At 49.2% G+C, this 13,879-nt stretch overlaps 3 protein-coding genes across 3 annotated transcripts; 2 read left to right on the forward strand and 1 right to left on the reverse strand.

Annotated features, from left to right (window-relative positions):
* Nucleotides 1–200: 200 nt before the first annotated feature.
* On the forward strand, nucleotides 201–1,216 carry ETH_00015030 (uncharacterized protein; the record flags this gene model as incomplete). The annotated part of the gene is made up of 2 exons (XM_013373667.1): nucleotides 201–459; nucleotides 993–1,216. 2 exons carry the CDS (start codon nucleotides 201–203, stop codon nucleotides 1,214–1,216), a joined length of 483 nt encoding a protein of 160 aa, XP_013229121.1.
* A 1,530-nt stretch (nucleotides 1,217–2,746) lies between these two features.
* ETH_00015035 (uncharacterized protein) lies at nucleotides 2,747–5,266 on the forward strand (the record flags this gene model as incomplete). Its single annotated transcript, XM_013373668.1, has 1 exon — nucleotides 2,747–5,266. One exon carries the CDS (start codon nucleotides 2,747–2,749, stop codon nucleotides 5,264–5,266), a length of 2,520 nt encoding a protein of 839 aa, XP_013229122.1.
* Nucleotides 5,267–6,334: 1,068 nt separating this feature from the next.
* ETH_00015040 (ATP-dependent RNA helicase DOB1, related) lies at nucleotides 6,335–13,079 on the reverse strand (the record flags this gene model as incomplete). The annotated part of the gene is made up of 14 exons (XM_013373669.1): nucleotides 6,335–6,448; nucleotides 6,902–6,952; nucleotides 7,049–7,111; nucleotides 7,297–7,398; nucleotides 7,829–7,939; nucleotides 8,976–9,050; nucleotides 9,440–9,574; nucleotides 10,109–10,422; nucleotides 10,643–10,729; nucleotides 11,084–11,226; nucleotides 11,586–11,692; nucleotides 11,906–12,100; nucleotides 12,309–12,392; nucleotides 12,970–13,079. Coding segments are annotated over 14 exons (1,691 nt in total), but the record flags the coding sequence as incomplete, so codon positions are not given.
* Nucleotides 13,080–13,879: the final 800 nt, after the last annotated feature.

Genomic DNA, 13,879 nt, shown 5'->3' on the forward strand with positions numbered 1-13,879 from the left:
GCCGCAGCAGCAGCAGCAGGGATTGCACCCTGGCAGGCCTGCTTCCCCCCTTAGCCGCGCTGCCTCGAGTCCTCTCGCGCTGCCAATCCCCGCTGCTGCTGCTGCTGCTGCCGCTGCCCCTGCTGCTGCCGCCGCACGCGCCCGCTGCCGCTGCTGCACGCCCCTGCTGCTGCTGCTGCTGCTGCTGCTGCTGCTGCAGGATGAGTCTGGAGGAGGCGTTTCGCGTGTACACGAAGGGGGCGGCGGAAATGGACGGAAGGACCTTCGGGAAAATGCTGAAGGACTGTGGGGTGCTGAGCAGCAGCAAAATGACAGCAGTGGATGCAGATTTGATTTTTGCAAAAGTCAAAGACAAAGGCAGCAAAAAGATTTCTTTTCTCCAGTTCCAAGAGGCCCTCAAACTCGTCGCCGCCAAAAAGGGAATGGACCTCCAAACTCTCCAGCAGAAGCTCGCCGCAGGTCCGCGCTGTACAGACAGCTCTTTCGGGTGTATAGGCACCTCTTTCGGGTGTATGGGCAGCTCTTTCGGGTGTATGGGCAGCTTTTGGGGTGTATAGGCAGCTGTTTGGGGTGTATGGGCAGGTTTTGGGGTGTATAGGCAGCTCACGGGGTGTATAGGCAGCTCGCGGGGTGTATAGGCAGCTCTTTCGGGTGTATAGGCAGCTCGCGGGGTGTATAGGCAGCTGTTTGGGGTGTATGGGCAGGTTTTGGGGCGTATAGGCAGCTCGGTTGGGGTGTATAGGCAGCTGTTTGCGGTGTATAGGCAGCTGTTTGGGGTGTATGGGCAGCTGTTTGGGGTGTATGGGCAGCTCTGTTGGGGTGTATAGGCAGCTCTCGGGGTGTACAGGCAGCCCAGTTGGGGTGTATAGGCAGCTCTCCAGGTGTACAGACTGCCGGAAGAGAGCCCTCTGCGCGCTTTGAACGCCGTTTCCGCGCGCAAGCCTCCTCCCCTGCTGCTGCTGCTGCTGCTGCTGCTGCTGCTGCTGCTGCAGAGGGCAGCGAAGGGCCGATCCTGACGGGGACGAAGGCGGACAACGTGCGCTTCCACGACGACAAGAGTACGTACACCGGAGTGCACAAAATGGGGGGCCCCACGACGGTGGACGACGGGAGAGTTCAGTTTAATGATTTGTCGAAGTTTTGCGACAGATCAGAATACGACATTCGGGGAGTCAAGAAGGGCATTATCGAGAACAAAACGGGAGACAGCAAGTAGCAGCAGCAGCAGCTGCTGCTGCTGCGGCTGCTGCAGCTCGAGCGGCTGCGGCAGCTGCTCTGGCTGCAGCGGCGGGGCTGCTGCTGCAGCGGGCGTTGCTGCTGCTGCAGCAGCGGCTGTTGCTGTTCGGCTGCTGCTGCTGCAGCAGGAGGCGGCCCGTGGGCTTCGCGGGAGGGCAGGAGGGGCGGGGCAGCAGCTAGTGGAGGGAGTTGCGGCAGCGGCGGCGGACTGCTGCTGCTGCTGCTGATGCTGCTGCTGCTGCTGCTGCTGGCGCCGCGCTGCAGCAGCAGCAAGTTCTGCTGTTGCTGCTGCTGGTGCTGCTGCTCCCACTTTCTTGGCAGCGTGACTTCGACAAGATTTGTGCTTTCTGTCCAGACACCTCAGCGACAGAACAACTCTTGAATTTGAAATTGAATTCAATGCAGTTTCTTCCCAACACATTTTGCCTTTTCCTGCGAAATAAGTGTTAAACAAGGGTTTAGGGTTTAGGGTTTAGGGTTTGGGGTTTTGGCGAGTGCTTGCGGGGGTTCTTGGTGCTGCATTGCAGCTTTCTGTTGAGTCTCGATTTGATGGAGTATAGCGGGATCATCCAGTGCTTACCTCTTTGCTTGTCTCGAGAATAATTTGAAGAAATAAAATGATTCAAATTAAGGTCGGCAACGCAAATCCCGATTTTTTGAACGGGAGGCTTTTCTTGGGAATGGAAGAGGTCTTGATGGGTGGAATGCGGCGGGATCTGGCGTTCCTTTGGAGGAAATTGAGCGTGAATTAGTTTATAAATCATAAAACTCGGAGAGAAAAACCTAAAAAGAAAAAGAGAAATAAAAATGAGGTAAAAAGGAATAAAATTACAGAAGTGAACACGCGTGCAAGAAAGCTGTATGTAGTGTATGTACACCTGAACACGTTTCGGCTGCGGTTGTGTAGAGCCGTGCGAAATGGATGTTTGGCTTCACTTTTGAGGCATTTAGAGCCGCTGAAAAGGGCGAAACATCTGGAATTTTGAATAATCATTGTTCTTTTGTTCTAATGAAATGAAAATGAGCAAAAGAACTGGTTTTTTGCTTGTTCTTTTCCGAAAGTTCAACTTCAGTTGGCGTGCTCCCTCTGCCAGGCAAATCGGCTGCGGCGCCCGCGGTCCACTGCAACAAATACCGGATCAGAGGCTCTTTAGTGGCGCTAATATTGAAAAGAATAAAGTTCTTTTATTTTGAACTCAAACGAATGCAAAAGCTCCAGAGAAAAAGGCAATTTCGATCCTTTTCTTGAAGTCCATCTGCTGCCTCTCCCGATGCTGTGCTCGGGAGCCTACAGCAGCTGATCTGCAAGAAGAAGGCACCTTTTTCTTCTGCATTTTCTGAATTTTATTTATTTATTTGAAATAAAGTGAAATTCACTTAAGCGAAACAAATTCTTTCGCCAAAGACCTGAGTTCTGACTTGCCCGGGCTCCCGCCGCCGCCAGAATGCCCTAGCGACAGCGCGGCCTCTTTTGCGACATTTTTTCCCGTTTTTTTTCAATCTTTTCAAAATGAAGTCCATTTTAGGGTTTTTACCCCTCCTGTGTCTCATTTGGGCCCCTGCACCGCGCAGTAGCGCAGCAGCAGCGCAGCAGCAGCAGCAGCAGCAGCAGCAGCAGCAGCGGCTGTCTTTCCTGCATGCCAGGCGCGAGCGACCCAGGGGCCCCCAGAGGCCCCCCGAGAGGCCCCTCGAGCCTCACCAGCTCTTCCAGAGGCCCCAAAGAAGGGTAAGGGGGGGGGGGCCCCTGCAGCAGCAGCGGCGGGGGCAGCAGCGGCAGCCTGCGAGAGTGGTGCAAAGGGCCCCTGCTGCTGCTGCTGCTGCTGCTCCTGCTGCTGCTGCTGCTGCGGGCAGACGCCGGCAGCTCGGGCGCGCAAGGGCCCCCGAGACCCCAGTGCCACTGGGGCCCCAGCAGGGGCCCTATGGGCCCCTCAGGGGGCCCCTCAGGGGCCCCTATGGGTACCGGGGGGGCCCCCAAGGACCCCTCTGGGGGCCCTCTGAGTACCGCTTGCAGCAGCAGGTTCCTGCTGCTGCTGCTGCTGTCCCCGTTGAGCAGCAGCTGCTGCCATCTGAACCGGAGGGCCCTGCGCGCGAGCAGCCAGCAGGAGCAGCAGCAGCAGCAGCAGCAGCGCCTTTCGCTGCTGCCCCTGCTGCTGCTCCTGCCGCAGCAGCAGCTGCTGCTGCTGCCTGGCAGACTGAGGCGGTGCTGCAGGAGCTGTCTGCTGCTGCGTCGCAGCTGCTGCGGCTGCCGGGCCGCGAAGCAGAAACCGAACCCGCAGCAGCAGCAGCAGCAGCAGCAGCAGCAAGCCTGCGGGCGCTGCAGCACTTGGCGCTGCCGGACTTGAGCAGCCCCACACTTTCTGCTGCAGCAACTCTGACTTTTGCTGAAGTTTCTTCTGTCCCCGAGAAGCATTTGCTGCTGCGAAAAGTACCCTTTTATAATCGGGGGCCCCTCCACCAGGGGCCCCTTGCTGCAGCATTTGAGTTGGAGGCTGCGGGGGCCCCCCTGAGTACCCTTTACGGGGGCCCCCTGCACCTGCGGCTGCCCTTTGGGCCGCTGCTGCTGCTGCAGCGCAGCAGCAGCAGCACGGAAGAGCCCCCCGGGCTTCCTGCTGCAGTGCTGGCAGCAGCAGCAGCAGCAGAACAGCACACGCAGCGGGCGCTGCGGCTGCTGCAGCGGCTGCAGCTTCGTGCAGCAGCAGCAGGGGTCCCTGCAGCAGCAGCAGCAGCAGCTTCCGCGCTGCTGCTGCCGCTTTTTGCTGCTGAAGTCTCCAGATTTTCCCAAAACTTTGCATGGACAAAACTTTTTGTCTTTTCTCCGCATGCAACTTTAACTCCTTCTTTTGCATGCACTTTGCATGCGCTTTTGGGGCTGCCAGCCCCAAAAGGGCCCCACAAACCCCACACTGCAGCAGCACCGCTGCATGCACTGCCTTTGCATGCGCATGCAAGTACCCAGGGGCCCCTTTCGGGGGCCCCCCTGGCCGGCCAGGGGCCCCCGGGGGCCCTCCCACTTCCTGAAGAGTCTGAAGAGGGGGCCCCCGTGCTGCTGTCAGCAGCAGCAAGAGAGCATGCAGCGCTGCGGCTGCTGCATGCAGTTTCGCAGCTGCATGCACTGGGGCTTTCTTTTGGGGCTTTGTCTTTGGAGTCTGCTGTAGTGACACCTCGGGGAGAAGTTTATCTTTCCGATCTGGAGGCCACTCTAGCAGCAGGAGACAGAGTGCCCTGCGCAGCAGCAACAGCAGCAGCAGCAGCAGCAGCAGGGACTGCAGCAGCAGCGCCGCTCTGCGTCCTCGAGCAGCAGCAGCTGCAGCAGCAAATCCGGCACGAGTCCCTGCAGCTGGCTTTTCTTATTTTCCAAGTTTTGACTCATGGCCAAATGCCTTTTGGTTTAGAAAGGGATTTAACTCCCACTGAGGCCTTGCAGGCGCTGCAGCAGCAGCAGCAGCAGCAGCAAGAGCAGCAGCAGCAGCAAGAGCAGCAGCAGGAGCAGGAACAGGAGCAACAGGAGCAGCAACGGGAGCAGCAGTCGGAAGAGGAGCAGCAGCAGCAGCAACCGCAGCTGCTGCAGCTGCAGCAGGTGCTGCTACCGCAGCCGGCGCAACCACTGCAGCAGCAGCAGCAGGTGCTGGAGCAGCAACAGCAGATGCAGCTGCAGCAGCAGGTGCAGCAGCAGCAGGTGCAGCAGCAGCAGGAGGTGCAGCAGCAGCAGCTGCTGCTGCAGGAGCAGGAACGGGTGGCGGAGCAGCAGCAAGAGGCGCTGCAGCGGCAGCAGCAGCAGCAGCAGCAGCTGCTGCTGCAGCAAGGAGACCTTTGCCAGTTCGCAGGAGTGTCTCCTGAAACTCTTGCTGCTGCAGTCAAGACACAAGACACGGGGGGCCCCGCGGGGGGCCCCTCGGGGGGCCCCTCGGGGGGCCCCCCGGAGGGCCCCTGGGTACAGTGTCTGCTGTCTTTGTTGGGGTGTGGGGCCCCACAGTTGACAGCAGTGGAAGCTGTTGAAGTTTATTTTCCTCAAGTTCTTTTATTTAAATAAAACACAAACTATTTATTTAGTTATTTAAATTCAAATTCTTTCTTTTGTTTATCTAAATCAATTTCCATATTCTCTCCTTTGGGGCTGCATGCGCTCTTTGCTGCTGCTCGTGGAGCCGCTGGAAGCTGCAAGACACGCGACAGCAGCAGCAGCAGCAGCAGCAGCAGGTGCTGCTGCTGCTGCAGAGCTGTAGCTGCTGCGTTTACCCACGACTCGTGTTGCTGCTGCATTGGCTAGTTTGTTGCAGGGCCTCAACATATTAAATAAATAAATAAATTTATTTTAGTTAATTAAATTAATTAATTTGATTAATTTAATTAATTTAATTATTGTTTGTTTGTTTATTTGTTCATTATTTGAAGCTGCAGCAGCAGCAGCAGCAGCAGGGCTTCTGCTGCTGTCAGCATGCTGCTGCAGGCATTTGGGGCTATGTCTCCTTGAGCAGCAAAGAGACACTTCAGCAGCAGCAGCAGCAGCAGCAGCAGCTCGCTCGCAACAACTGCCTGAAACCCTAAACCCTAAACCCTAAACCCTAAACCCTAGAATGTAAGAAAGAGCCGAAAGCTCCGAAAGGAGACAAAGAGACAAAAGGGCCTAAGCGAGCTGTACAGACACCGCGGCAAACAGCAGCTGTCTCTTTACTTTTTCCGTTTAGGGTTTAGGGTTTAGGGCTTAGGGTTTAGGGTTTCCTTTGTTTATTCGTAACAAAGCTCAAAGAAAAGCAGCGAACGCAGCAGCAACAAGACACGCTGCTGCTGTTTGCTGCAACAAGGCAAGCTGCTGCTGCCTGCTGCTGTTTGCTGCAGCAAAAGACGCTGCTGCAGCAAGAGAAGCTGCTGCAGCTTGCTGCACCCTGCTGCAGCTTGCTGCAGCTTGCTGCAGCTTGCTGCTGTTGCTGCCGCTGCAGCTTGCTGCTGCCGCTGCAGCAGCAGCAGCAGCAGCAGCAGCAAAAGGACTTAGAAGGCTCGTGAGCGAGTGCTTTTTGCATGCAGCAAATTGGAATTGAAGCAGCAGCAAAAGAAAGGGAAAAAAATAAAGAAAAGAAATAAAGAAAAATAAAAAAAAGAATTATTGCAAATAAAGAGAAGTTGCAAAAACTATGTCTCTTCGAATTCTGTTCGAAGCCTCCAAAACTGCAGCAGCTAATTTGCTGTCGCCGCTCAAGTTCATCGCCTGGCCCAACTGCACTCAAACACATTTTTTTATTTATTATTTATTTATTTATTTATTTATTTGTTTATTTGTTTGTTTGTTTATTTATTTATTATATTCTTTATTGTTTTATTTATTTATTTGTTTCTTTATTTGTTTATTTATTTGTTCGTTTTATTTATTTGTGTATATATTATTTGTTTATTTTATTTATTTGTTTATTCTATTTTATTTGGTTAGTTAATTAATTAATTAATTAATTATTTGTTTAATTAGCTATTTGTCTAACTAGTTATTTAATCAATTAGTTATTTAATTAATTAGTTATTTATTTCAACTAAAACGAGATAACTAAAAAAAAAGAGACAAAAAAGGGCGGCTAGAGAGAGCCAATGAGACACAGTATAACCCTAAACCCTAAACCCTAAACCCTAAAGCCTAAACCCTAAACCCTAAACCCTTAAAGCGGAGTCCTTCACTTGCCTTTCGCAGCAGTTCGTCGAGACGCAAAAGATTCCTCACAACAGACCCCTCCTGCAGAAAAGCCATCCCAAACCCTAAACCCTGAACCCTAAACCCTAAACCCCAAGTCCTAAACCCTAAACCCTAAACCCTAAACCCTAAACGCACCTGCAGGCTGGTTAGCCGCATGACATCCACAAAGGGCAGACCTCGAGCCCACTCGTACGCCACCTGCACAAAAAAGTGAGTCTAAACCCTAAACCCTAAACCCTAAACCCTAAACCCTAGACTCTGAAGCGAGCAAATTCGAAGCTGCAAAATCTCCACCAGTCCTCGTCCGCCCAAACCCGAAACCCTAAACCCCAAACCTTAAACCCTAAACCCTAAACCCTAAACCCTAAACCCTAAACCCTCACGAGAGCCATGTCGAAGTTGCAGAGTTTCCACCAGTCTTCGTCGGCCACTGCAAGTCCCTCTTGTCTTTGAGCAGCAAGAATTTCCAAGTGGATTGTCTCTGCCTAAAGAGCCAAATTAAATTAAATTAAATTAATTAAATTAAATTAATCAAATTAATTAAATTAAATTAATTTAATTCAATGTTTACAAACTGCTGCTGCTGCGGGTGCTGCTGTTGCTGCTGCTGCTACTGTTGCTGCTGCTGCCTCTACTGTGCTCTTCCTGCTGCTGCTACTGCTGCTGCTGCTACTGTACTTGCTGCTGCCACTGCTACTGCTGCTGCTGCTGCTGCAGCAGCTACTACACTCCTACTACCGCTGCTGCTGCTGCTGCTGCAGCTGCTACCACCACTAAGACTGCTACAATCCCCGCTGCTGCCGCTGCTGCTGCAGCTACTACTGCTGCTCCTGCTACTACACTTCTGCTACCGCTGCTGCTGCCGCTGCTGCTGCTGCTGCTGCCGCTGCTGCTGCTGCTGCTGCTGCAGCAGACCATGGCTCTGGCGTTTTGGAGGCCTGTGGTGGGGGCTGGAGTTTCTTCTCTTTGTTTGTCTCCGCCCACAAATGCACTCAACACCCCCGCTATCTCGCAGGGGGTCAAATCCTGAAAATAAAATATTTCATTCAATAAATAAATAAATAAATAAATAAATAAATAATAAATAATTAATTAGTTAACTGCTTAATTATTAATTAATTGATGTATTTATCTATTAATTAAGTAGTTAATTAATCGATCAATTAATTAGTGAATTAATTAACTAATTAACTAATTCTCTAGTCAATTAATTAATTAATTAATTAATTAATTAAGTAGTTAATTGGTTAATGAGTTGGTTAGTTAATAAGTTGATTAGTTAGTCAGTTTAGTTTAATTGATTAATTGGTTAATTGGTTTATTTTATTAATTCTTTAATTAGTTTAGTTAGTTAATTGGTGGATTTGTTAGTTGTTGAATTGGTTAATTAATTAGTTAGTGGGCTTATTAAACAAATAAATAAATAAATAAATAAATAAATAGTAAACAAGTAATAAGAGTAACGGATATATAAACAAATAAGTAAAAGGTAAGTATTGAATAATTTGTAAATCAACAAACAAATTAAAAAAGATATGGTGGAAACAGAAAAAATAGAAGAAAAAACGAAAGGCGGGTCGGGTGTACGTACACCTCGGCGCATGCAGAAACAAAAAGGAGACAAAAAGTAAAAAGGGAAAAACAATTAAAGAAATAAATAAAAATAAATAAATAAAAAGAAATAAATAAAAAGAAAGAAATAAAAGGAGACAATAAAAGGAATTAGAAGGAATGAAATGAAAACTTAATTTTTTTGAAAAAAGAAATGAAACAAATTAGAAAATACAAAGTAAACTAAAATTAAAAATGAAAAAACAAAAAGAGACAAAAAGAGACACAAAAGGAATGAACTAATGGAACAAAATAAAACAAAATCAGATTAAAATAAATCAAATTAAATTAAATTGAATTAAATTAAATTAAATCAAATCGAATCGAATCAAATCAAATCAAATTGAATTAAATTGATTAAATTATATTAAATCAAATCAAATCAATTAAATTAAATTAATTAATTAGTTAAATTAAATTAACAAAAAGACAAGACAGAAAGAGATTTTACTTTGAGTCCATTTCTGAAAACAAACTCCACCAGAGTCAATTCGTCTCCAGATATCACTTGGCAAGCCACCCTTCCCTGAAATAAATAAATAAATAAATAAATTAATTAATTAATTAATGAAAAAAAATAAATAATAAATAAATAAATAAATAAATAAATAAATAATAAGTGAGCGAAAGAAATGAATGAAATGGAGCAAAAATGGGACAAATAACTATCATGACCAACTGGTGCTGCTGCTGCTGCTGCTGCTCTTCCTGCTGCTGCTGCTAATAATATTGCTACTGTTGTTGTTGCTGCTGCTGCTGCTATTGCTGTTGCTGCTGCTGCTGCTATTGCTGCTGCTGCTGCTGCTATTGCTGCTGCTGCTGCTCCACCTCTCGCAGCGGCACGAGCACCAGCAGCACCAGCAGCAACTGCTGCTGCTGCTGCTGCTGCTGCTGCTGCTGCTGCTGCTGGTTTACTTTAAGAGTGGGAGTTCCTTCGGAATGGACAAATCCAAATTTGTTTAAAACTCTTTGGCGCGCGAGAAGGTCCGGATACAGCTCGAGCGAGCGCGCAGTCAGCGCCTCCGCCAGTTTCCTTTGTTCCTTTTCCAACTAAATAAATAAATAAATAAATAAATAAATAAATAGACAAATATAATTAGTTAATTAATTAATTAAAAGGAAAAAGTGGAAAAGAAGCAGAGCTGCAGCTCCAGGAAGCAGGCGCTGAGGGGGCGGCGGCGCTGCAGCGCGCCCGAGGGTTTAGGGTTTAGGGTTTAGGGTTTAGGGTTTGCCTGGAGCTGCTTGTTGGCTTGCTGGAGGTGTTTGGGCCGCAGCTGGCAGCTGCTGCAGGGGTTGCTGCTGAGCTGCCGCTGCGCCTCGCTGAACTGCAGCAGCGGCTCAATAAAGTCCAAGTTTATTTTTGCTGCTTCGAAGGAGAGACAAGCAGCAGCAGCTCCTGCTGCCACGCTCCGCGCCAGTTCCTACAGCAGCAGCAGCAGCAGCAGCAGCAGCAGCAGCGGCGGCAGCAGCAGGAATTGTATCCTTCTGTGGCCGCCGCGGCGCCCGCCCCACTCTCGCGCTCCAGCCGCAGCAGCAGCAGCAGCAGCAGCAGCAGCTACAGCAGCAGCAGCAGCAGCAGCATACCGTGGCGAGGGCGTTGCAGCAAACTGGATCAGCAGCATCAAACTCAAGTCCCTTTATCTTCGCCTCCGAAACTTGTTGAAAATTATTTAAACTGACTCCCCGCAGCACTGCCCACTCTTGGGGGCCCCCGGGGGCCCCCAGACCCAAGTCCTCCACATCAGGGGGGCCCCCCAGGGGGCCCCCCAGGGGGGCCCCCTCAGAGGGGCCCCCAGGGGGGCCCCCCAGGGGGGGCCCCCAAGAAGAGTCCGAGGGGGCCCCTGTGCAAATAAGACCTTTAAGGGTTATGGTGCCGTTGGTGAGGGGTGGAGGAGAATCTGAGAAGTTTAAAAAGAAATTAAAAAGAAGTAAAAACGAAATAAAATAAAATAAAATGAAATGAAATGAAGTGAAATAAAATAAATAAAAAGATAAAAAGAGTTGGAAGAAAATAAACAGACACAAAAAACAAAGTCAAGAAGTCAGAAAACGAAGCGGTAGCTCGCGCGAAGCAGCCAAGAAGATCTAGGGTTTAGGGTTTAGGGTTTAGGGTTTGACCTTTCTTTGTTTTTGGCCTTGGGTCCTCCAAAGAAGAGACAGAAAACCCCGAAGGAAATAAAACGAGGAGACAGAAGGTGGGAGCCTCTGCGGTGTACGTACACCCCAGCACCAAACCCCACACTATGCAAATTGGGATTACAAATAAATCAAAATAAAACTTAATTCATTTTAATTCGTTTTAATTCATTTTCAATTTGTTTTTGTCTGTTTTTAATTTGTTTTATTCAAGTTCCAGTAATTGCGCCTCAAGGCCTCGGGTTTGAACTGAAAACGCGCAGCCTCCGAGGGCTTAGGGTTTAGGGTTTCGCGTCTTACAGCCTGCGGCCCAGGCTCAGGGTTTAGGGTTTAGGGTCTAGGGTTTACCTCCCTGAACTAATGGGACAAAGCCTATGCTTAGGATCAGGGTTTAGGGTTTAGGGTTTAGGGTTTAGGGTTTACCTCCCTGAACCAAAGGGACAAAGTCGATGTTTATAATTGCTGCTGGAAGGGCCTCCAGCAGCAGCGGGGAAATGGAGTGTACGTACACCACACGGCCCGCAGCAAACACCGAAGAAGAGGCCTGGCGGTTTTGCCAAACAGTTCTGCAAATAAATAAATTAATTAATTAAATAATAAATAAATAAATTAATAACAAATAAATGAATAAATAAATAAATGTGTTTGTTGTTGGTTGTTATTTGGCGTTTTGCAAAGTTTATGCGCGGGGGTAGTCGAAGCAAAGCAGCAGCAGCAGCAGCAGCAACAGCAGCAGCAGCAGCAGCAGCGGCAAGCTCAAGTGCAGCAGCAGCAGCAGCAGTAGCTGCTGCCGCTCTTTGGGCGTTGCTGCTGTTGCGGCCGTCGCTAGTACTACCACTCTGCTGTTGCTGCTGCTGCTGTTGCTTCTGCTGCTGCTGCTACTGCTGCTGCTGCTGCTGCTACTGCTGCTGCTGCTGCTGCTTACAGGTAAACCTTTTGCGCTATTTTTCTCAGTTTAATTTGCGTTTCTGCATATTCTCTAATTGTGGGTTTTCCAAAGACACAGTCAATTGGAGGCATAGAAGCAAGGGCCTGAAACACCCACAGAACCCTAAACCCTAAACCCTAAACCCTAAACCCTAAGCGTTAACCCCAAACCCCAAAGCCTAAACCCTAAACCCTAAACCCTGAGCCACAAGGCGCAAACCCTAGCAGCTGGAGCTCTGCGTGTGAAGTGTCTGGCGCGCGCGCGTGTGCGGGGTTGGCTGCGGGCTGAGGGTTTAGGGTTTAGGGTTTAGGGTTTGCCTTTTGGCAGCGGCGGAGGTCGCGTTTGAGGACAGGTCTTTGCGTGGTTTTTGCTGCTTCGCGGAAGCTGCTGCGAATTAGGGTTTCGATGGAAAGCGAGTTTGCTGCTGCATGCAGCAGCAGCAAAGTTTGGTAGGAAAGCCGGAAGCGCGAGCACAGCGGCTGCGCCCGCTCCACCATCATTGTCGTCAGGTCCTGCGCAATTAATTAATTAATTAATTAATTAATTAAATCAATTAATTAATTTAATTCATTAATTAATTGGTAGTTAAAGTCGGGAAATTAATTCGAGTATTCGCCGGTTTTCGCCGGCGCGCTGCTGCTCCTGCAGCAGCAGCAGCAGCAGCAGCAGCAGCAGAAGCAGCAGCAGCAACAAAAAAAGCGGCAGCAGCAGCAGATTTACCTTTGGTGAGGGCACTTCCTCTGGGGCGAAGATGTAGACATTGCCGCAAGTGTCTAAACCCCTGCGGCCGGCCCTCCCCGCCATCTGCAGCAGCAGCAGCAGCAGCAACAGCAGCAGCAGCAACAGCAGCAGCAGCAAATTTTGCATATTTGTATTGATTATTTGAATTTCTTTTTTATTATTAAAAGCTGCAAAAACACCTAACCAGATTTACCTTTATATCCACTTATTACTTAAAGCTGCAAATGCATATGAAGACAAATAAATAAATAAATAAATAAATAAATAAATAAAAATAAGTAAATAAACATATATATAAAAATAAAAATAAAAATAAAAATAAATAAAATTAATAGATCTTTACTTATTGTAAAATCCAAAGAACAAAAAACGCAAATTCTGCTTTCTACCAGGCTTTGCACGGCACAAACCCTAGAACCCTAAGGCCAAACCCTAAACCCTAAGCCCTAAACCCTAAACCCTAAGCCCTAAACCCTAAACCCTAAGCCCTAAACCCTACACACGAAGGACTAGGCCGCGCACCTCGCACACCGCACCGTGCGGTGTGAGCCCCAACCCCCAAACCCTAAACCCTAAACCCCAACCCCCAAACACTAAACCCTAAACCCTAAACCCTAAACCCTAAACCCTAAACCCTCACCTGCGTATACTCTGCTGCGTGGAGAGGCCTGAGGCGCTCTCCGTCGGGTTTTTTGATGTCCGTGAAAACCACCGTTCGAGCCGGGAGGTTTAGACCAACAGCTAGGGTTTCTGTTGCAAACAAAACCCTAATTAGTCCCCGTTGAAACAATATCTCCATCTGCCCGCAAACCCTAAACCCTAAACCCTAAAACCCTGAACCCTAAACCCTAAACCCTAAACCCTGAACCCTAAACCCTAAACCCTAAACCCTGAACCCGCTGGACGCCGCTGCCGCACACGCTCCCCTGTCGCAACTCTGGACCACAGCCCCGAAGCGCTAAACCCCAGCGAACACACCCCAAACCCTAAACCCTAAACCCTAAACCCTAAACCCTAAACCCTAAACCCTAAACCGTTTACCATTTCTTTAATTAGCGGCAAAAGACCTCCGTGGTGAACCCCAATTCCTCTTTGCGCCAATTTGACTGCAAAGTCGATTTGCTTCAGTTCTCTGTCTTCAGGAGTTAGTCTTTTTAAACACTCCTAAACCACAAACCCTAAACCCTAAACCCTAAACGCTAAACCCTAAACCCTAAACCCTTGAAGTGCAGCGCGGAGAGAACGCCGCGGCGTGGGGGCACCGCGAAGCCGTGCAGCGGCATCCCCCTCGACTGTTTGAGGCCCTACAATTTAGGGTTTAGGGTTTAGGGTTTAGAGCTTGTTCCCCAAATTCTGAACCCTAGACCCTAAAACTTAAACCCTCGACACCCCCAAACCCTATAAACCTCCCCCTTCACCAAAGCCGCCCAGGAGACCCGCACCAGGCCCCACTCCCGCCCTACAATTCCGCCTAGGGTTTAGGGTTTAGGGTTTAGGGTTTGGGGACCCAGAAGACCCGGCAGCAAAACGAGACACTCTTCCCTAACCAC

This window comes from Eimeria tenella, genomic scaffold (genome assembly GCF_000499545.2).
Source record: "Eimeria tenella Houghton genomic scaffold, Eth_scaff164, whole genome shotgun sequence".
NCBI classification, from domain to species: domain Eukaryota; phylum Apicomplexa; class Conoidasida; order Eucoccidiorida; family Eimeriidae; genus Eimeria; species Eimeria tenella.